The sequence below is a fragment of the Anticarsia gemmatalis genome, chromosome Z (genome assembly GCF_050436995.1).
Source record: "Anticarsia gemmatalis isolate Benzon Research Colony breed Stoneville strain chromosome Z, ilAntGemm2 primary, whole genome shotgun sequence".
NCBI classification, from domain to species: domain Eukaryota; kingdom Metazoa; phylum Arthropoda; class Insecta; order Lepidoptera; family Erebidae; genus Anticarsia; species Anticarsia gemmatalis.
Window position 1 is genome coordinate 5785658 of NC_134776.1, and position 25100 is coordinate 5810757.

Consider the following 25100-nt stretch of genomic DNA (forward strand, 5'->3'; position numbering starts at 1 on the left):
AAAAATGCAGGTAAATGTGTGAATTTACATGTGCCGATATAATTTTATTGAAAATATGAATATTGTATTTGATCCGATGAAAGAACTTTATTGAAATGGACAAATAACATTGTTCTCCTTTCTTTTACACAATGGAAATAAAAACAAAGGCTATTTTATAGCATTTAGCATGATTGCTTTTGATGAATAATGCTTTTATCTTTTATGCCGCCGTAAGTAGATCTTATTGTACACTCACTCAAATATGTCATTGTAAGTCCAGCTGGACGATAAGCCGTAAACGTCTTAACATCAATCACAGATTTTGATTGATAGTAAAGCCGGTGGAGAAGCACGGAAGTCTTGCTAATTCCATATAATTCGCGCGGAAGGGAACTAACGAGCGCGCCTTTATTACCAGTTACGAAATTATACTCTCGTCCGATCTAGCAAATCGGTTTGTTCTATATTCTACCAATTTACCGAATCCTATGATCAGTTTTTCGAAATAAAATTATGCATTGCGTTATTCGTTCAAGCGAGAGCTCAAGCATATCTGCGGGAACAATTTCGTAGCAATATCTTGAAATACCTGGTTTATTAAATACAACGCTTCCGGCCGTCCTTGTGGAATAAAATGAAATTTTCTTCGCAAACAGTCTGGTTTTTTGTTCTGTACTTGGATGCACTCTTGCGAAATAATACAGTTTATCTGGAGTGTAATAATGGCTTTTAAATTAAAAACCCGGTAGCTTTATCAAAACATATACATTTTATTACACTTCATCGCTATCGAAGAGTGAAAGTAGATAATCAACAAGAAAAAACTTCTTAATTAGTTAACAGAATGCGGCGCGGCGTTCGGAATTGGACAGGACATCTGGTGATTACGAATCAAATTTAATGCGTCTGTCTCGCACTTCTACATAAAATATTGCTTTTGCGTGACTGAAATAACACAATTATTTTGTCAGAATCATCTATCACTTATCACGTCGCGTGCCGATGCCTTTTAATACTGATTGAAACGGATGCTTATGATTTGAAACGCGCCCATTATCTATTTATCAGACAATGTGTGCAGTAACAAGCTGCTTCAACAAATGTTATGATTGGGATAAAATTACCGGAAACCTACGCTTAGGCGTAATATCTCTATGTTGTTTTCTAGATGTAGAATCAACGTCTTGCATTGAGCGAAAAAGACTAAAAGGAATAACTTCATAGCATTCGGCCGACCTTTGTTTTCTTTGAATCTTCGAAAAATGTGTCATTAAAAACGGCTGCTTCGGTGCTTCCAAACATTAAAAGCTGGTCAAAAGAAACAAATTCCACAACTACAATTAAATTTGCAAGTTTTAAAAGGACATAATAATATGATTCATACTTTAACATTTTGAATTGTACTTTTTGTTTATAATCTCACCTTTGCCACACTTTCGCATACGAGTCGAGTCACAAAGTCTTGATGAAGGTTAGTAATACAGATCTAAACAAGTAACCACTATTTTGCAGCCCACACATAATAACACTGACTCATAAACTGACCACGTCAAATATTCGTACATTTAGGTGTTTAATTACCTATCATTTTCGTGTCACGGAACTTAAACCACCGATTACAACAAATGACAACGATTGCCATGGTCTATTTCATATTCACCGTGTATTTTGCGTAGCCGTACATTACCTCGTCATGCTTTCTGACTTGTTGTATAATACAAACATTATCTTGATCCGTTTCTACGTCATTATATCATTTTTTATTCGTAATACTATGTGTGACTAATCACTGTACAGCACGTAAATTAAGTGTTTTATGTTACGCAGTGAAACGTACTGTAGTTGATTTTCGGTTTCCTTTAAAGTAGTTAATTAGTTATTATAGGTGATCGACCGTGACGTTATAATGCCCATGCTTATAACCTGATCCTTAAATAATGAGTAGTCGTTAAAGCGGTTCTTGTTAAGCACCTAATCAATACTGTATTGTTTATGAGCTTAATATTGCTATAACAATAAATATTAACTTCTTATAATAATCAACGCTTGTACTCGCTCTGCATGTTATAGTGATTTTATAATTTAGCTCCAAGCAAATATTTTTGAAGCCTACAGATTGTTTATAATGAGAATCGACACGTTTCTCCTATGATATCTCGTCTCCAATTACTGCTCGACACTTACATAATATATTGTAAATAAAACTCGATAACAAGCAACTTAAACTGATACTAGGAACAACAAGTACAGGCTTCGTATTACGTTGTAATGTTGTCTCTTCATAAAGTGTGACAACAATGGGCCATTGTGGAAACATAGGTGCGCCCCTTACGGGCAAATGTCAAAGCTACGGTGGCTTTACTCGCAATAGTGTCGTGTATTTGCTGCGTTCTAGCAGTCACATGCTTTCATATGAGATAAAATACGTACGTATTCATAATATCACGCCTGTTATACCCGTAGGTGCAGGCAGAGGTGTATGAAATACATCTTCGTGTCGTCATTAACAATGTCAGACCTATGTAATAGGGGGCAAGCCTGTTGCCATTATTTATAAACGTTACTAATCTAGGACTGATAGAATAGAAAATTAATAATATAATATAAAAAGCTTTGAAACTGACGCTAGGGTTTTATTTTGACTTCATGGATACAATTGGCCACTGATATTGCCTTTTTCTATACTATTATCGTGATTGTGAAAGCGCGTTTGTTTTTATTTCACGTCAAAATTAATAACGCTTGTTAGGATAATAAATTACGATACGAGAAAAAACAATTTCAATAAAAAATTTAAACGCGAATGAAGCGGCCATATGCATTAGTTGCTTTTGAGTGAAGCCGTAAACTTTATATTGCAAGCGTTTAGTTGACGTTAAGTACCAGACTAACATGATCGACTTTGAACGTCATTTCCATTTACGCGCACTACTCGTTTTCAATATTTCTTTGCGTTGGACCTTAATACAAAGCCTTCTCATACGCAGAGAAGCATATCCACATCTAAAGTAAGTAGCTATCGAGAAATTATCTATGACTAACCAATCAGCGCCTCTAGTGCATTCCGCAGGAATTGATTTTAAAAGTGCGTTTTAAATGTCAAATTCGCGATACTCCGTAGTTTCGTACAAAATAGCTTTACAAACCTTTTAACAACGAAAATACACGTGAGTAAAAGAAAAACACAATTCGATTGCAAAGTAAACTGTCCGACCAAAAATGTTTGAAGACCTGTTACATTTGAGTGCATAAAATGGATGCAGTTGATCCCTTACGTGTGTAAAATATATTATGAACGTCGGCTCAGTGCATTTGGTTTCCATCGACTGCTACGTGCCATCGCAAAGGTTCTACCGATCAGGTTCGATCCAGATGCCTTCAGAACAATTTCTAGAGTTCCTTGTAATATATACTTATAGATTTGCGATGCGATAGGTCTTTGAGTATTGAAATAAACTTACTTGACAATAGTGCAATTGTTATGAATAAGCACCGAAAATGGATCCTCTCAGTTGTAATTCCTTTGAGTTGGCTACTCGTCTATGATCTGTTGAAAAACGAGCACTTGACTAATACTTGATCCACATTAGGTTATGTATTTAGGAGAATGCCGTGAAAAAAAGCCCAGGAACGGCTGCTACTAAATGACCCTTGAAAAACTTAGAAAGCAACTTCTAAATCACCTGGAAAATATAATATAGAAATAAATTAAAGTGAAATTGGGTACCAAGAGACTAGTTCTTTTCAACGTTTTTTAATAAGTCAACTAACTATCTCTTTTCATATTAAAATTTAATAATACAAATTCATTAGCTTAGTATTTCTTTTATTAAACATGAACAAAAAAGACTATTATTTTTCTATTCAACAAATACGTGTTTATTAATCAACGTCTTTACACGGTTTAATGTTTGTCGTGATTCATGTGTCATCTGAGCCTTTATTACTGTAGAAGCCTGTCAGACTAGCCTTAATGGAGTGTCTTTAGAAAAAAAACTGTTACGTACAATGTGTCTAGAGCTATAAATATAACTATAATTACACAATAACGTTATTTAGAAGTTTATTTTTACATTAGACACGGTTAGTTTCCTTTTATAATTTAGCCTCAGTTAAATAATAAAATCTCGACTCTTGCTCCACTTTTTTATAATATTTCGTTATTAATACGTAATATTAATATTTATGTAACTTTGAAGCAATTAAATTAAAACAGAACACACGAATAAAAAGATTTTACAGTGCATATCCGAATTAGTCACGGCTAAATCAATGCCACATAATCAGATTTCTAATTGTTGAATGATTTTCGTTTTATTCACGACTATGAAAATGAGAACGCTTATTTTAGGCTCTACCGCTCTGCGCACAAATAGTCGTATTTATACAAGGAAAAATAAATATTTCGATGGTCCAATTAAAGTTAATGTTTGCGTCAAATAAAACGATATGATGTCTCCAGTGACGGTGTCGTCAAACTGGCAAATGTATAAATAGAAGCAAATAACATCTTATTTTGTTGTTCTACGAATGTCTGTGGTTAAAGATGATTTTCTAAAATAAGATAAATACGAAACTCGTGTTCAATTGTTCACTTTTCCATATTGTAGCAACTCGCTGTGTGAATGATATTAGGAAATGCGCGGGGCATGCCTGAATGAAATTGGCACAAGAGGAAGCGTGGTTAAGGCGCAGAGAGGCCTATGCTCAGCTGTAGGAAGAATTTACCTGTAAATTATTAGAACTGAGCACTGAGTTTCTTTCTAAAATAATAGTATCTTAGGTTGCTTATTTCAAAGATAGACAAAAGCATTGACTGACCATACTTTCAAGCCAAAAGAAATAGTTGAAGATTTCAGACACCTTAAGAATATTGTTAAAGCCTAATCGTCTCATTCCCTTTTAGTACTTAAGTTAAAACACTTAGTTTAATAGATCATAATTCATTCATGCCACACGAAAGACTCACAATTATTTCTAACACTGCAGGCACCTACATATTCTAGGTGGGCCTTAGATTTTCGCACGTTAGTAACAGCTATTACCTGAACTCTCGAGCTCACACTATTTGAATGTCTCCTGCTTGTGTGACAGAACTCCCACGCAGTACAGAAGTAAATTCTCTGACAGTACCACCTAGGTTGAATACGTATGACCGACTTTACACGGTTTGAAATATGCAAACCTATTTGTCACTCAAAATATTCGCAGATTAAAGCTATTAAGAACAATAGTCACTATTAATATAAGATAATAGTACCATAGCGCCTTACAGCAGTTTACAATGCCCTATCTATCCATTGTTCACTAAAGTCAAGCATCTATTAACGATAAACTTACTCCGCTTTCTTTAATAATTAAATAAACTCATGGATAGCAATTTCTTCGGAAATAATTTAATGATAGATAATTTGGACGTAATAATTATCTATCTTTAACCTATGATAGAATATAGTAAGTGGCCGTTAGTCTACACTAGTCTACAGCTAATAAGTATTGTTTTACGTAGTCGCTAATTGAGGCACAGAAAGACTGACATATTCCACCAACATTCTCTAAGTATAAGCCTATATACCGGCTAGCTGGGAGGATAGTTTGCATGTATCGATGTTACCTAGCAAATTTACAAGCTAACTAAGTTGTAATAATTTCACGGTAATTATTGTTACCACGGCATATGCCTAGTACCGAAACGTCGAGCTAACCAAAGTGAAATATGACTCGTATTTACGCAGTTTACTGTGTAATTGTAATTTTAGATTACGGTCTACGTCATAGGAATCAGAATGCTAAAGTAGTGAAATCTATATTCAATATAAAAAATGCGAGAGTTTGAATCTTTAGAAGAATTTTTGTTACTCAATTGTGCCAAAACTACTTAACAGATTTTGATGAAACTTGGCAGTATTGTAGCATAGTAGCCAGAACAATTATAAAAATCCTCATTTTCGCCCATGGTTTTGTCCGTAAGCCATAAAAGTATATTTTACGCTACAGAGTCGCGGGCCGTCAGATACATAAATAATATCAAAATATGTATTTGTATATTCTCGTAAAGGTTAATACGTCACTAATAACATGTAAATGGCCGTATATTCAACACCTAGTCCGTATTCCGTTTGGTATTCAAATTGGCTACGAATTAGCCGGCTAAGTGACAATCAATTAACACCATCCATAGAAGGTGTTGTTGCTTTGTAATAATCTCCTTACATTCATTACGCCCTGGTACTTGTGGCCGACATAAGAACTGTTTTTTTTTTCGGAATTAAACAATGTCTGTATAATAAAAGGAAATCTAATGCTTCATGTTGTTCCTCGTAAAAGCGTTGAGATGAGTTTTGGTAGCATAATCAATTATAAGTTATCATTACGGTATCAAAAAAGTATTAGAAAATGTCAGTAAGGAAATGCTATTTTTTGCTTGTAGTCTATTAATAGTAATATTATTAAATTAAACCCTTTATATAAATTCGGAAGGCTTTTAAAGTTGTGATATGACCGAGTATAAAATGGGAGCGATTCGAACCCATGGTTATAAGATTAATGATAAAACCACTGGGTTACCACGCTAAAGTTAATTGCAAACTCTCTTAAACAAAGTTCTCAAAAAATAAAACACACTTTTTAATAAAGTTCTAATTGTCTGTGTCGCAATATTCGGACATTACGAGAATTTCGGAAGTAAACTCGGAACTTTTTATTTTCAAAAAGGATTATGTAAATATGTTAACGCATTAAAATAATAATGAGTGAGATCATCTACTTTCACTGTTACAGCTGTTACGAGTGGCTCTTCATAAAAAAATCCCCAAAAAAATAAAAACGATTCTGCGAATCATTGGCCCATAAAAGTTTGCAACATCTTTTTGAAACACGAATTTAAATGCATTTTGAACAAAAACTAAAGTCAATCGACATTTTTATGTGCCTTTAAATGAAATATGAATAAAGTTATGATTTTCTTGTTTTAACATCGAAATATAAGCAAGTTGTTCCTAAAGTACCAAATTTATAGAGTCGGATTATAAACTGAGAGAAGTTTTGAACTCAAACTTGTACTGTGAGGTTACTTATGTTAACTGAACAGCTTATTCGTGGCAACAGGTTACTCCATGGTTTCATTGCTTATTGCACAAACCTCCTGCGGTGCGAAGATATGGAGAGAGGCGTTAGAATTGTTCCTACTGAGCGTAAGACTAATGCGTGCAATTCTTCATCTATGCAGAATAGCAATTTTACTAGCCAAGGCTAATCCACCGAGTGCATTTAAAGCCATTCTAGATGGACTATCTTTAGTAATAGACTGTGGTACGGCATCTAACATACAAAAGTAATCTGTGATATCGTTGAGCAATTGATCTGTCCTTTTTCCCACGGGCGTTAGTGATAAGAACGATCAATTGAGTTTATAATATTTCCTAATTCGAATAGATTTATGAAATCACACAGACAACTTTTCCTTGTGTTACGACTGCGCGTCAATGAAGTGAGAATACAAAAACAGCGCACAGTGTGTGTATGTGTATCGCATTATACAACACATGCTAACACAAATAGTAAACCATGAGCGAGTTTGATTGTTTTGGTCGTTTATTTCTTATTTAAAGCACTGTGAAAGTGTGCATGTGCCACAAAATGTTCTGAATTAAACCCATCGTCGCCGGTACTTTCTCCGTTTATATCCTTTCGGAATTTTAATTTATCACGTTGTCAATCACCTTTCGAGGAAAGTTATTGATGCCGGTTGCCTGGCAATCGCGGTAATCTAGTTCTGTACGGCGTAAAATGATTTCTAAGATCTAACAATCGAAACGTAGATAAATTGGATGTCTGTGATCAAGTAGTGTATGTGAGACTAAGTAATAAATATTTGCGAGAAGTCCATTTTTGAGAAATCCTTGTTTGCTGATTACATATGAGCGTTACATAAAATGTAAGAAAAATAAACTATAATGGAAACGATTCCGTAATTTTGTTATAGCTTGCTAATTAGTTTATAAATCATTAAACATAATAAGTACAAACCAAAACGTAATTGTCAATTTCTATTACTTAAACCACAGGATTATAGTTGCAAATTATTATGCGCAATTTCAGATAGCCGGTTCATATTAATACATAACAAATCCCGGTTCTATTCGGACTAGAAAATAGGTATTACCAACTTTGATATTATCATTGATGATAGGCTTTGAGAATTTCTAACGGGGAATTATATTTCTGTCCATTACAGGGGTGATTTTCTACAAGTATCGACTGCTACCGACAACTGGCTAACTATCGAAATATTTTATAAGAAAATCTGATCAGTGCCTCTAGCGGGCGCCGCAGGAACTATTTTTTTAAATGTCTTTACGATACTCGATAGTACCGATTGTAGAGAATTGCGCTACTGTTTATTTTGCTGAGCTCACTATTCGCGGGCTCCGTTAATTATGTAGTTCTAGTTTGTTGAAATTCAATTCGATGATTGTATGTTTTGCGCTTTGTGAACTTTGGGCTTAAACTAGTAATCGCGGGATGAAGGTTTTTACGTGTTCTTTCAATGCGGCTATTTTAAATATTTTGCTTTTGAGATGGTTTATGACTATGTACCGTTGCTAGGACAATAAATAACTAATATGAATATTCTGCTAAATATGAAAGATGTTAAGTTATTTTTTTAAGTAAATTATGATTTTTGTGAAACGTGAAACATTCCACGTATTCGTTGATTTTTCAGTTTCCGTTTGTTTCCATTTATTCGTCTATTTTTTTATCAACACACCTGGCGTGGTTTTACACAAAAATTCGTCGAATGTTCACGTGTAACTTTTTAGAAAAACTCTAGTATAAAATATATAAGTTTTTAGAACTATCAAACACTGTATCACTCGTTGCGATGTTAATGTCAATCTGTCAGTGAACGTTTTTCGCGAGCGGGTACTCGAAATTCAGTTTCAAATTGTCAAAGGTCAATTGGGTACGAGCATCTATTATATTTTTTACAATACGTTATTTTAGACTGGATAGCCTGTATAGAAAGGTCTCTACAGAGATGTATTAATACTCTAACATTTTACCTGTAGTACCTCGGTCTTATGTAATGGGGCGAGTCTATTGCCATTTACCTGGTTCACTCGTATATCAATGGGCTGCTAAGAAACTTTTTTTTTATCATGTTACGCCTGTTAAACCATATGAAGGCTGTTTTCAATACGCCCACGTTTCGCCATTTTGTATTTTTAGTCCCATGTTATAGGAGGCGAGCCTTTTGCTATAACCCGAGCATGTTACCTAACGAGAGTATTCTTATATGTAGTTTGTGATAAACCGATAACAATTTGTAAGACACGGCAATCGTACACCAGATCTCATGATCCGCAGTTGCATAGATCAGAAACTGTCATCGTAGTTACTAGTACTACTAGATTTTCTGTTGGTTATATTTTCAGGGTGAATGTCATTGAAATATATTATTAACTGAAAAATAATGCAGAAGTGTTGTTGAGCGGCCCGCAACGTGTTTCGGGTACACGCTTCAAGTGTTTCCTACGTCGAAGGTAGATTAGCCGGGCCGCTGACCAATTGACGATGCTTTAAATACGCCAGTAAATATACTCCGATAAAAAATTAAAACGATCGATATTTTGGATAAGGCTTTGAACACAAAACAACGAACCGCGGAACGAATTTACAACAGAGTAGAATCAGAGGTAAATTCCTATGAGGTTACAACAAAGAAATGGATATATTATATTCTGTCTTCCTTCTACCGTTCGAGATCTCAAAGCAAAAATGCTGTCAATGCGATACGAATCAATTCACAAATTCTAGCTATGCATCGTGCAAGCTCGTAAATATTACAATACGACATTGCGACATTGCTTGCAGTTTTGTGTTGTCACCTAACCTTAATAGTACCTTCTAAGCTATCGCACTTCTAAAACAGAAGCTTATAACAAAGTTAACTTTAAATCACTTACCCCCGGTTTCTGAGAACATTTAGCAGTAGTTTATCTATTCAATTGCGTTTTTTTTATAATAATATGAGTTTAAACGCTATTGAATAGATAAACTACCGCTAAATTAACCTCAGAAACCGGGGGTTAGGGCATTTTGGTATCAAAAAATGCATTGAAGTATCAGTGCATTTTTACCTATACCAAGACGGAGACGTGAATCTAATTTGAAGAAAGACTTACTACACAATCATCTCGCGGAATATAAAACCTCTATGATATGAAATGAATGAATCGACATGAACCAAAACAATCTAATACTGTTCTTCTAAGTACTGATTAATAATATATTTATTTATATTTGTAATAATCTTATTAAGCTAACTCTAATAATAGTAACATATCAAGTATTATACTAAAAAAATAATATTAAACGGTATTAATACAATATCTAGTGGAATTAAGCATGGAAAAATACCTACTTGACATTTGAAAATAAAAACAGATTGTTTTAGTCTAGATGTATATTGTTGGAGTGTAAAGCTTGCAACAAGGCCTCACGTGGGCGGAGATCGTTTTAAAAATATACACGTATACTACCATGGCTTTACAGAACACGGCTTTGTTTCACTTTTACTGGTGAGATCACTTGCCTATTTGTATAATTGTAGATTTTTTGATGGTCGTTATTTTTGTTACTTGTAGTTGCGTATTTGACTTTACGAAATAGATTTTGGTTATTAAGGTTTGTGTTTTTGTTATGCTGCCTCGTTTGCTAATATCATAGCAGACGTAAGAGAAAAATATGACGAGAACACTAGGAACCAAATGTATGTGTCATCAGCTTTTGGTTATTGTTGAGGTGAAATAAAAAAATTGGCCATGCATTGTTTTTCTTTCTTTCTTCTTTTCCGTCTAAGGTCTGAGTAAATGAGACAAACATAATGTAGACTATAAACTACTAAAATACGTTGGTAGAATGCATGCAATTTTTAGTGCAAGTCCACTACTTTTTCTTGGTACTAGGTTTTGTTCCGTACACTATCGTGTAATCAGATTTCGTATTAGTTTATTCATGAGGGCATCTACTATGTAAAAGGAATTTCTGTTTTAGGGATTAATTGAGAGAATCGAGATGAAACAGGTGTTGTGATTCAGTATGGTATGGTCTTCTTAATAACACTTCCGTTCCAAATCCTTTCCGTCGTAACATTACGATACAGATATTTGTTTATATATTTACATACGTCTCAAAATTTCATCTTGTTTCGCGGGGTCACACATGATTGTACTACCTTCGCGCATATTGGAACCTTATTGTCTCTATCTTTACGTTTATATGCCAAAGATTAGATAAAATATGTGGTTAAAAATAAAGACTATTACATAATAATATGTATCTTATGCGAAGTTACTGTTCATTCATACAGACGAGTCAATTTGCCTCAATTATTCAAAAAATAAGATAATCAAAAGTAATGTCCAACACGAAGCGTGTACCATTACTAAGTTATCACGATATGTAGTCGCATGCTTTTGAATAATTCATAGTGGAGCTATCACTGTAAACTATTTAGTTGTCGGTGCATGTGTACCGTCAGTTTGTCGACATCACGTGCTCGCTCATGAAGATATATGAGATGAGAACTCGTAGTTAATCGTTTACCACTGTTACATTGTCTTTCACTGATTGTTCTAGTTCTGATTCGAGGCGCGTTTGCTTTCTTTGGGCTTTGTGATGTATTCAAGCGGTCATGATTTGTGATACAGCGTTTTGGGTATATTTGAAGTTAATTCACTCTGTTATTTGGACAAAGCTACTAGTTATAAAAAGTATATTGTTCTTATCGTCCAAAAAACAGTTAACGAATTGTGATCAATTTTAAGTTTTACTTTTCCTCCGAATCAAGTATTAAATCAGGTGATGACGTAACCACCATTAAAGGTATAAATAACACAAAGTAATTAATACATACTTTTGCCTAACCATGTATTTAATAGGTTTTTTTCTCAAACATTAGACCAGTACTAAAGTAACGCAATATCCGCCACCGCGTCCGCTTCCGCTGTCACCCGCTCACTCACGTCACACTACGTTTGTGAATAAGTGAAATTATTCAACACTGGAGGTGTAGCTTGCGTAACCAACTCTTCCGGACATTGAACACCTACTACGAAACAACAACTCGATCCAAACTCACCGACAACTCAACACACTCTCACTTCAACTCCGGATGATGTGATTAAAACATTTTATAGACCATTTCATTCATAATATGATTAAAGCTTAAAAGTGTTTGGTTTTAATGAGCAAAAACAAATTTGTTTATTTATGTAAATGAGTGCTCAAATCTGATTACTGCGGCAATGTAATTATATTCATATTGAATGTTTTATTTCATTAAATAAATTTAATTTGAATCTTGAAACAGATTTCTGTTCTCGTTTAATCTACTTTATTTGAAGACATCGTTAAAGTTTTAAGCAAAAATGTATTCAGAAAAAACTTACTCAACATTATGGTCTATACGAGAATACTTTGGGAATAAGATTCTATCTTACGTTAGCTAAGCTATAATTAGTAGGGATCGAGTTATTACGCGATCGATGATAGTAAAACTTCTATGCCATTAAATGCAATATTTTACAATACAAATACGTAACGAAAGCAAATAAGTCAGATGATCCTATTAGTTCCTTTATATATATACTTAATCCCACGAGTACAAACATCCGAATCCTTTTTACGTGGAATAAGAAGTTATAAGTCGTCATAGTTTGTAGGTATACGCAGCCTAAGAAAATATTGTTTCAATAAATCCTTATAAAACAAAAATCTATATTTTCACAGATAGTTAATACATTTACTATTTTCATAACAATTAGACTTTGTGACTTTTGACAAAAAATATAAATCGGATTGATTCTACGAACTATATATTGTTTCAAAACATTATTTTTCGAACCCGATTTGTAATAAACGACAGATGTTACTCTAAACAACTCGACCGGATAGAACAACAGTTCTCTACAACAAATGAATTCAACAACAGTCCGAATTCAATATATCCAAAGTCCTTTGTACAGGAATTACATGTGTTGTAGTCTACGGAACTATTGAAGCATTTCCTTGATTGACAAACGTGCCCAATTACTGTAGTAGGGCTACTATTGTCACCGCAAAGCTTTGTAGTGGCTTGATAACTAGCCAGCATGCTCAAGATTACAGGCACATCACGTCAGTTGATCATTCTAATTGGTAGTGCAGTTTGGTGTCGCGTTGTTGTGGAATTTGCTTTGATTTGACTATGGGCTATTGTGCAAGCCAGCTTTGTTAATGATCAAAGCGAATATGATAAGCATTGGTGGCTTTCAGAGATGAATAAGTTGAGTATTTTTGTGTCTGTTTTTGTCAATGCTTTTACAAACGTGTCAACGTGAGTTCGCTTGTCAATCAGTGGTTTGGTCACAGCTGATGATGACGTATGACATTGAGGCCAACATGCTATTATTAAAAATATATTCGCCACTTACATTACCCCAATAAAGTAGTTTACTCATCTACAGCACTCAATTTAATGAGTCTAAATATACGTTACATTTAAATAACCTTTTGAACTTGACCATTGTTGAAATAACGCCTACATTGTAACGCAATAGCCCACATTTGTTATCACAATGCAACTAAAGTGCTTTAAAAGTACATTTAATAAAAATTAACACAGTATTGTCGAGAGCTTTACAAATATTGAAAATGGTAACATGAAGGACTCTCAAATACGATTCAACTATGTTTGAAATATTTATATCAATAGGCTTTGATGGTTAGTGGTCAAATTGAAGTAGGTAACTAAATTTTACAGATAAAATCGTGGTTTTTGAGGTATAGGACTTAAAACTGTGCCTTTTAATCTCATTTTAAATTACGTGAGACTGGATAAACGCGGTTACGAACGTCCGTTACTTTCGTGCCGCCTTTCTATCGAGTATTGACGAATTACTTGGAGCAACACTCGCACTCTGGAGGTATTGTTCCATTTACTCGATAGCCACTCTATAAGCCGTCCCGGTGTTCCGAAGGTAAACCGTCATCGCGTGCCTTAAGCCAAAGTTCAACACGTAACAAGAACTAGTGACATTATAAAGAGCATTACTCACACACGATCGGTCATTTCACGGGTGAGTTCGAGTTTAAACGCGTTTAAGTAACGTTTCAAGGATTGCTCTCAGCCACGCTCTACTGAGTATCACATCTAAGATGCGAATGTGTCTGATGTATCAAGGTGAGAACGAATGAATTCCCGCTATGAGAAAAGTTTCCTTGAATTGTTTGTAGAAAAGAATAGAAATGAAATATCGTTGGAATATTTTTCTATTTTAAAATGCACTCGGTTATTCAATCCTGACATACGAAGTTGGTCTATAAATCTCAACAAATCTATGTTGTGCAAAACGAAAGATTAAGGACTTGCTGATATTTTATGTTTAGTTTTCGATCTCTAGCTAGATCTAATTAGGAATCATATTGTGAAAATTAAAAATAAAAAGTGAAATTCTGGTCCCTCTGATCTCCCTCGTGAAATGAGTGAGGGATAAGCTTTGAAACCATTACTCTATCCAAGTTAGTTATATAGATAAAAAGCTGAATAAATCCCTAAGTTTATGTCAGTCTCGCAACTAAACTAACGAAGCTCAATTCCTTAGAAACCTAATACTTTGCCAACAAGAAACATTTTCTCGAACAAAATGAAAATCTCTATTACGTGTTTACTATCGAACTCATTAACGGAGACGTCAAATAGTTTATCTAATCCTACAGCCGTGGAAGCCTTCGAGGTTTCTTAGAACTGTCAGGCTACTGGAGAGCGCAGTAACAAGAAATGCGTTAGAACGAAATGCATTACCTATTTCGCTGCTAATATTGAAATAGATCGGAAGAAAATAGTTTATAAGTAGTAAGTTGCTGTAGGAACATTCGTAATAGAGTAATGAGGTGTACAATGTAAAGTGAATGGAGAAATTATTTTATGACATATTAATCTTGTATAAAAGGCAGCTTTTAAAGCTTAAAAATCGATATTACGAAATATTACGATAATACTGGTTATTTAAAATTTAAAATTGTGTGATATAAGAAGGACTAAACATGGACTCTTTAAGTCCAAGAGTAGTTTTTATTAAAAGATCGTCTTCAACAAGATTATACTGAGACTAGATTAGACTCTAAATGCATACTCAGGCGTCAAGTTCTTTTAAGAATCAAGATTCCGTCTCAGTCCCTTTTAAATTGACTCGTGTTTACAAATAGCAAACAAATTAAATTGTCATGACTTTTAAGAAAAAAATAAAATTCTGAGAGGCTGTTACGACTTTTATTTACATAGACTAGTAATTTATTTTTTTAGTTTTGGACGAACTAAATTCGTCTAAGATTATCAAAAGCCTTAAGCATTGTATATCGGCAACAGTAGGTAGTAGGAAAAGTGGTAATAGTATCGGCAATTAAGAATTTTCTACTTATTTAAATCGAAGATTTTTTTTGACAATGATAATGTCTTACAAGTACATCTCAAAACACATTACTACAGAGTCCGTTGGAAGTCTAAACTCTATCCACTAGTGTAAAGAAATCGAAGTACAAGTTCCCCGTTTCGATTTTAATTGGAATCAAACCCAAAGTTTTAATGACCTCAATCGAAACTAACAAAACTTTAGTGCGCGGTGAGATTTCAGAAAGCTTTGTTTCTGAACCGAAGCAGTTTCAATACCAATTTGAATAGATTTCAGCTTGCGTAAGATTTATATCGGAATTAATCGATGCGTTGCTATGTTACCTTTATTGTTAAATTGTTTGGTATCCCTGAATATGAACTTTGATACATGTTTCTAGTTTTATGTTCCCAATCAATTATTAGGTCGATCAAAATTATTAAGATGTTGATTAGCTTTCGTCAGTTAATATATTATTAGGCGGCTTCTAACATAAGGGACTGAATACATAATATAGAGACTATAGTTAACATTAAATATGTAAACGCAAAAAAATGCTGTATATTTAAAACCACTTTTTTATAGTTGCTTCAAAATCTTAAGTTCCACCGGGCATTAAATTTAAACTATTAAAGGCTGACAAATATTATCGTCGATAATATATATTATTCGAGATTTAACTGTCTTGACTTATATTTAATCTACCAATACATTCAAATGATCAATTTTCTTCTATTCAAATTATTTACTCTCAGAAAATCGTTTCTTAGAACTGTAACATGCTTCATATAACATTATACAGTACTAATTAGTGGCACGCGTGTGGTTCCTTTATACCTAATACCTTCCTTATATGTACCACGACATTCCTGGGCTGCTTGACATGCATGGAACATAATTCGGTGAACTGTGACACTTTAATGTATCTAGGTTACTGCACAAAAACATGGCGTACGATCCGGTGTTTTTATTTGCAAGTTTATAATTTGTTTAGTTTGAATATTTTCTTATCTCATTACGTAACCTATTACTTACTACTTATTAGCCACTGTCCCACTGCTGGGTAACATCCTTCCGAAAGAGAAAGAGATTAAGGTCTTGCGTCCACCACGCTGGCCATGTGCGGGTTAGGGGACTTTGCACACTCTCAATATTTTTTTAAAAGGAAGTAATAAGGAAGAATTAAGTAAGAATTGATTTGAAGTTGCGTTCCCTTAGATATTCCTAGAAAACATCTGAAAGTTGCTCTAATAGATTGATTTGTATAATCCTAACCATGTTGGATTTCTTTTGGAGAAAACAAAAATATGTATTTTTCAAAATTGATCACCTATCACTTTTCTAAAATGTGATTCGTTTACAATATTCCAATATCATTTTTGTAACAATGCCGATACGTAACTGCGGACATAATTATCATTAATATTTTTGCGTGTAAAAGCAATAATATGTTAAATAGATAATTAGAACAGCTTAAAAAGTTAATGAAAACAACTAATTGCGATTCATATAATTTAGTCTATTAATTTAAAACAGCTAATTTAATTTTGATCAGCTTTTCAGCAATCAATAGGATTAAAACATCACCGATCATTTTCAATTGCTGAAATTAATTAGTACTGAAGTAGTGAACTAATTGCATGCTTTATGGGGCTCTCGGCACGTCAATGTCAAAACCGGTAACCACTCATGAATTGTAAATAAAATGTCACTTGTTCAGGATGCAATTGAACGGGTACTTTTACATTCGTTTTTCCATTTCTTGTTTAAATTTTTTCAAACTGGATCTGAGATTTAATCAGTAACATTTTTGGATCGATTATTTAATGAGCTTTGGTCTTGTGTAATATTTTCGAAAGGACTGTTCCCTTACTAAATTGGTTTTGAAGAACGTAAATTGATATCATCGATATACAATTGTTGCACAAAGACATTGGTGTTTAAAAAATGTCGTGAGTTTCATCTGTATTCTCAAGAGCAAGAAGCTTTTCCGAAACGGTGCTAGATTAAAATTCTTATACGATTTTTAAATGATTATAAAAACATATTTCCCAATATAGATCATACAAGACTTGAATCCACAACCAGCGAAATAATAAGTGATGAAGCGACAACCTTAACCAGTGAAATACGCGCTCAAATAAATATTTTTGTTGTTATTTTGTACCTAGAAATATCACTCAAGTATTTGCCATATCGCATATTATGCGATGCACTTAGCAACGGACTCATCTTAAGTTAGTAATATGTTTGATCTTACGTAAAAGCTTTATAATAAACTACTTGTTGAATCTTGAAGAGAGATTTTAATGCTATAACACTCACTTGAAAGGATTTGAAGAGGATTAACGATGTATCATGCAAAGTGACAGTGCAGTTTTTTTATGTAGTGATAGATATTATTCCATCGGTGATACCAACGACTGTAGTAAATAACTTTTGTTAGACCATAACGGGCACCATTTGCATATAAATGATGTGAAACTAATTTCAAAAATGGTAGCCATCTAATAAAATAAAAATAAACTTGCAATTTATTTACATGTCTCAATTTAAACTTAAAATTCTGTGCGGTTTTATTGCTCAATAAATAAACTGAGATAAAGTATTTTAATTTTTCACCAGTGAACCATTTAGTGTCAAAAGTTATTTATATTTTCAAAAAATATTTCGATAACAAAACATTTTTTTTAAAGATTAAGTTTGAAAATTCGCTTAAGCTTAAAAAAGTCGCAGCGCATTGTTCAATAAATTACTGAAAGCATGTTACTATACATTAAGTTAATTCAAAAATCACTTACGATTTTAATGTTTTGATCGTTGATTTGAAGCGCGGCCGTTCGCGATAGCACTATGCACACACTGGCTGATCGTCGCACGCGCACTATCGTCCCCACCTCACTACTCAAAGGCTTTCTTCCGAATACACTGTTACACACTCCATTTTTAGAGATCACTGATTGTGTGACAGTGTCTTGCGTCATACAGTGTTGAAATTTTTGCACTGTTTCGATTCAAATGATATTGAAAAATGAACTCGCATACCGGCACATTATTTACCTTCGCATGTTGACTTACAGCACTTCAAAGACCAGAGAGCAATTCTCGAAATTGTTCCGAAAAAATAACAGTTTACCGGAACTGATGCGATTTTTTTGTAATAGATTTAGTGATTAACCCTAGTATGATGTTTTATACGTTTGTAATAATTACGAGAATATTATATATTATATTGCAAATGTGATCAAGCAAATGGCAATAGGTACGCCCATTTGAATAGGACCTTAACATAACTAGTGCAGTGGGTATTATAATTAAATCTAGCCCTTCGAATATAAGTAAGAAATCTTTTATGGAATTCTTTGTTGTTTATAAATTTATAGCGCATATGTCGCGATTAAAAAGCTGGGGGTTTTTGCGCTACTGCAGCCCTAGTACCTAGGATTATTTTCACAGGTGCTACTATTTCACTGGTTAATGATAGTTGCTTTCGACGATGCACACCATAATTGGAATTTGAAACTCAATTCAGTATCTTATTGTAACAAAGTCCTGGACTACGAACCAGATCCTTTAATAACTTCTTTATTTGGCAATTACTCTAGTCTAATATTTCACGCTACTATAATCATATGCATAACATACCATAGTTTACACAGAGCATCCTATATCCATATTTAACACTATTCTTTCCGCGTCCAATAAAAACGTAATCACGTCAACGTAACAACGCGTTATAATGAGTTATGACTTATTCATATTACGGTATTAACTACTGTATTCATAATTTATTAACAAACTGCTTTACAAATATAAAATACTAGTTTTGGCACGCGACTTCACTCGCAAAAATTAACAAGCATATAGAAAAATATAAGCCTATAAGCTTCCTTGTGATATAGGCTTGTCACCTTTCCAAATAATACGATCTAAATTGGTTTATTAGTTGAGTAACGAAAGCGTAACATACGGATAGACAGAGTGACTTTTGTTTCGATATTAGTATGTATTAATTAAAACATATTACATAGGATTTATAAAAAGGGAAAATTATGTCAATGAGTTGGGTAAAAATGTCGCTGTGTTCATCTTATTATCATAAGTTATGTTAATGTACCATTAAGCTTCATATAGCACTTTCGAGGAACATAAGGCACTTGTTGACACATTGATTGTATTTTGAAACCTTATAAAAATCCTCTTCAATGAGGAAAATTACGAGAGTATCATAAATATGGACTGTTTAAATCTGTATTCTGAAGTGATAGCACAAAGGCAAAGTCATCCAACTTGTGATTGGGTTGTGGGTTTCATACCTTACCTACACAGCACTACCAGGGTTAGGGGCCAGTTCCAGTGCCGACAGCTTTACGTACTCTCCGCAGAAAAACCTCAACTTCCTGACTCCGGGAAATTATTTATCTAAGCGTTTGTTACACAAAACTTTTGAAATTTCTGGCCCAACCCGGGATTAAAACCCGCGGCAGTTGCCGCCAACACGACCGCGACAGAGAGGTAGATTGCTAGTATTCGATCATCAATAATATTAGCTAATCTAAAAAAATGTATATATCCGAATGGTAATCTGATCTATAAAACTTGGTGCAATGATATGGTTAACCATTGCGCTAACCGCCGTCAAATGTTTTCTTTTACGAAAGTGTTCTCCATCAATACCAAGAAGTCGTAAGTGATCTAACGTTGTTACGATCTTTTGCCCTTCTTTAACTGAAGGTTTTATTATGTCATAAAGTTACGTATGTCGTGTCAGTTTTCGTTATTGGGGCTATTGATATTGACCGACTGATCTTCTATTTATTGCTTACCGTTTATGTTATTGATTTATTTTAATGGAGACTGTTATTATTTCACTACTGGGTAAGAATTTTCTAGAATAAAGAAGGAGTCTTGACCACGCTGTTTGTGACAGTAGTAGAGCACACGCTAAGAGATGTTGCATACATTTGAGAATTGCTTTAAAGAATTCCTAGGCACGGAAAGATTTTAGAATGTTTTCATACATAGATAAATCACATCTTGTTCCCAAAGGGGTAGGCAGAGACTAAAGAACGTACAATCCTTACAAACATCCCTTGCTTTATTCACATCCATACATCTTGTCAAACAAGACCGCTGATTACGAGTACGCACGTGACTTTTCTGAAGTACATCGCCGATATAATGCTGATATGATATTACAATGATTTCTTTTGCCATTAAACGGTAAGGTAATTATTATTGTTTCTAGTACACATAGCACTTCAAACATTTATTGGTGTGATGCGTTAACCGCTCGGCTATTAGTGCTCTATATTGGTAATAATTTATGGTAGGGAATCCTAATTGGAGTACATACCGGGAATTTGATATCCAATTTTAGAATTTCTAGGAACGAGTGTTTAGCGGTTCGTTGTAATATATTAATTATGCAGCTAAATTGCTTGTTTGTTAAATATTAAACGCTGTGGTATGATATTTTGCGGGAATGTAAAATTATGAATCAAAAATTCGCAAAAGTTTTTTGAATAAAATTGACGAAAAATGATTACTAGTTTTATTTGAATTTACATGGAAGGCCTTTGACATAGCTTGATGAGTGTCATCTAAATTAACAATAACTGGTACAGACTCCCAACGTTACTGAGAGAAAAACAAGTTACTAAATTCGTATCAGCATCAGAAGAAATTAAGTACAAGATAATCAAAGATGCATACATAATTTACTGAAAAATAATTTCGTTCCGCGGGTTACTCTATTAAAGTCGAAAAACTAAGTATTCAATAGTAACAAAATTATTATGTACTTATACGTAAAAAATAATCAAGGAAAATTAAGTTCCCACAGACATACTGCTTAGTATAATTGTAGCTCGCCGTACAATTTCCCGCAATCTCTCTCTGCTTGTAAATTATAAAAATTTAACATACGGCCTAATAAAAGTACCTTAGAAAATTATTATTCCTAAATCATACGAATAATATTCTCTAATATCCAAAGCGAAAGTTGAAACCACGCGCGATCTTAACGTTTTAATTAACCATATAGCCACCAACACCATTAATTTAATCTAAACGATACATGGTTTGTTATTAATATTATTCTAATCACAAATACGTAATGTAATATTCATCGATAAATATTTGTTTAGGAAAGTAGTATTCACTGCCTATGTGGCGTGGTCGGTAGTGCATCCGAGTGCTGATTATGAGGTTTTGTTTTCCGACAAAGTACTTTAAATCTTTAGTTTAAGAATATTTCTCAATAGTAGCCCGAACTTTGGAAACGTGCCCTGGTACCTAGCAATAGTCTCGCCCCCTATTGCATAAGAACTAACATTGTTAATGCCGAAACATGTGAGATTTGCAAACACCTCGACCTGCATTGTAAGGTATATTAGGCGTAATAATAAATTTAATAGAAAAATAATTGTATGTATAAGTCCCTCGTTTAGCTAAGAGTCTCCACCCATAAAATGATTTTTTTGTTCTAAAATGCACCTTTGAATGAATTTGCCCAACAATGGGACAGTACAGGTTAATAAAAAAAAATAACAAGCGATGATTAGTTACTGCGGAACATTTCCACTTCTAACTACGGCTATACCAGCCTTCTCAAGGACTATAAAGTCCGAACTTCTCGACATTTAACTGGCAAGGCTTGAATGTTGTCTCGCACCCGACTTGTCCATACCGAGTGTCATTTGAACCTGACTTGCAGTGATTAATTGCTAAGATCGGGTGAGAGCAGATTAGAACATACAAGTTATGTAACGTGCAAGCGAATGCTCGTTGCTGTTCGAGAACTGATTTTGACTAAGCATTTATGGTGGTGTTTTGCAATCGAATTAAGCCTGTTTTCGAGACGGAATTCAGACATAACTGGAGCAAACGTAGGAAAAATAGACGCTGACGTGGTGTTTTGTAAATGGACTTTCATATTAAACTAGCGGCCTGGCCCGGATTTTGCCCATGTATAGTAATTTTATCTCGTCGTTGATTACATGTCCGTAGGAATTCGGATCCCGTCAAACCCATAAAAACTATATCCTGACAATTATAAATGCAATAGAAAATAAAGTAACGATCGGGTTTGTTGTGTTGATCTTTTAAAAGTAAAGCGCGTACATACATTTTGGTGATTGATTTTTATTTATATAGTGGTCTTGTTTGCAACGCATTCTCATCTTACGTACGCAAATCCTTACGCTCTAAAACGATACTTGTCGGTCTTAACAAACATTCAATTTACGGATCAAACCATAACAAATAGTTCAATACTTTATACGATACGAAGAATGCATTGGTAGAAACGTGACAATTAACAATAACATAACGCCGCCGCCGTCGCCTTCTCGGTGTCATGTTACATTGTTGGAAATAGTCTCTAATGAGTTCGATCCTTTATTTTATTTCTCAATGTTAGTATTAAGTGGCCATACTAGGTGTAAATGTTTTCACTTAATTAACCGTAATGATTAAGTGTCTTAGAATTGGTTGTGAAATATTTTGTGAAGACTTTTGTTAGCGTGTTACTTGAAATGTTGTTTGATGTTTATCTGATACTTGTACGTCCAAATATTATAACTATAAATCTTGTATAGACAACTACGCACCCGTGAAGATTTGCATTACAAATCTCGCGATGTAGATGACGTCGTTCCTCTACACAAATTAATTGTTTGCTGCTGTCTGTGAGCCCATATCTATACTAATATTATAAAGCTGAAGAGTTTGTTTGTTTGTTTGAACGCGCTAATCTCAGGCACTACTGCCCCATTTTGAAAAATTCTTTCAGTGTTAGAGAGCCCATTTACCGAGGAAGGCTATATATTATCACGCTACGACCAATAGGAGCAGAGTACAAGTGAAAAATGTTACAAAAACGGGGAAAATGTTGACCCATTCTCTTATGTGACGCAGCAAAGTTGGGCGAGTCAGCTAGACCCAAATAAACCTAGTTAGTATTATAGAAGGTGTGGTCTCGAAGGTATGGTTGATGACCGAAAAGTACTTCGAAAAACGTTTTCACTTCAATAGTTAGGCTGCGCGTTAATTTGTCACTCAGTAATATCACCGTCTACTAAAATTTAACTCAATCGGTAGTAGGGTAACAAATTAAAAAGAAGTAGGACAGCCTACTGGAAAAAGGATTCTTCTCCCTAGACAAAAGCGGGATTATTTCTTTGTTTCTTTTTTATTTAAAAAATATTAAACTAAATTTCAAAGTAACCTTCAATTCTATGCTTTTGAAATTCATTAAAACTACTAACTTCATTTGTCCCGGAACAAACCCAGTATTCAAAGGAATGTCCACAGAAACTGAATCTAACTTTCAGTTCTTTTCTCATCGGGTCTTGGGCTGACATAGAAACTTTCAACAAAGATACTAGAATAAAGTATAGGTAGAATGAAAAGAACTTAGTTTCAAATTAATATACAGTCATTGCTACCGATTTTATAAAAGTGAATGTTTTTAAGGTTAGATGTTGGTTACTCTTTCACGCGAAAATGGGACATTTGAACAAACAATGAATGAAGTCGTAGTCCTAGAAGTATTGTAAGCCACTTCAGAATGCGCCTGCTAATTTAGTCATAGAACTTAATTCACACCGTGATGGAAATTACTGAAAACATGATTAAACAATACTGAGGACGAGTTTAGAAATGAATGTGCGATAAACTATTTGCTAGATAAGTAAAAAACACTGGCAAAATGTCGTCTGTTAGTTAACTAAAAGTGGTGTAGAAGTATCGTCAGCGTTTACCTACACCAAGAAAACATAAGTGATAGTCGGGCAATTAATTCTAACAAAAAGAGTAATGCAGATAAATAAACCTAATTTTTAGCTTCGATTTCTCCATACAACTTAGTTATTTTTAGACTTATGATAAATATTCTGGCCGTATGTTAAATTGTCTTCATTTTATTAAATACTCATCTCAAACCGGAGATTGCAGTGGGTCGTACGTGTCTCTGGCGACCTAAGCGACAAACGGCGAAATGTAACACATATTCCTTACCCTCTCGAGACGATGCCGACATTATTTGTAAAGCCTGGAGTTTGGGATTAACACGGTATTGCAATACTTGTTGTAACTTAAATACGAATAGAGTTAATTAGGCTTCGCGGCTTAAGAATAACTGTGACCTTTCTCATAGATCAGTAGGTAGCAAATTGAAAATAACTGTTAAAATTGTATCTGAAAAGCCATTAAATGCTTTTCCCCAAAAAAGTGGTTGTTTAAGGTACTACTCACGTATTTACTACCAAAACTGATAACCCATTTGTTGAAAATCTGTAAGAAATTGCTTGTATGAAATTGGATATAAGTCTCTACATATAAAAAATTGTGGACTATAAGATTTTTTGAGAAGTTATCTGCGTCATGCTTGCTCATCAATATAGTGTAAAATCTTATCATACTGTCAAAAATTACTCTGACCTTTGCTCACTTGACTGTTCGGGATTTATGCAGGTCAGTTGCTATGCTAATTTCAGTTATCATCGAAATAATCTAATTTTCAATAATCACGCATCTATACATATCAAAGAACAGGTAGAACGCTGTATGGATTTTAACGACTGTTCCACTAACAACCTATTACCAACTTGCGTTGGATTATTGAGCTATGCCTTTGATCGCAAATCAAGTGCGTGCACACATGATATAACAGGAAATCGT

At 34.1% G+C, this 25100-nt stretch overlaps 2 protein-coding genes across 13 annotated transcripts in view; one reads left to right on the forward strand and one right to left on the reverse strand.

The window, feature by feature from the left end:
- Window positions 1–18403, reverse strand: part of b6 (pentraxin-related protein b6) — a 60953-nt gene extending 42550 nt beyond the window's left edge. The window contains exon 1 of the mRNA XM_076134526.1: window positions 18218–18403. Coding sequence (XP_075990641.1) covers window positions 18218–18400 — 183 coding nt within the window. The 5' untranslated portion in view covers window positions 18401–18403. The remainder of the gene's footprint in view (window positions 1–18217) is intronic.
- The window catches only part of LOC142986186 (coiled-coil domain-containing protein AGAP005037), a 387196-nt gene that overhangs the window by 326578 nt on the left and 35518 nt on the right, over window positions 1–25100 (forward strand). The gene's annotated exons all lie outside the window — the stretch shown is intronic.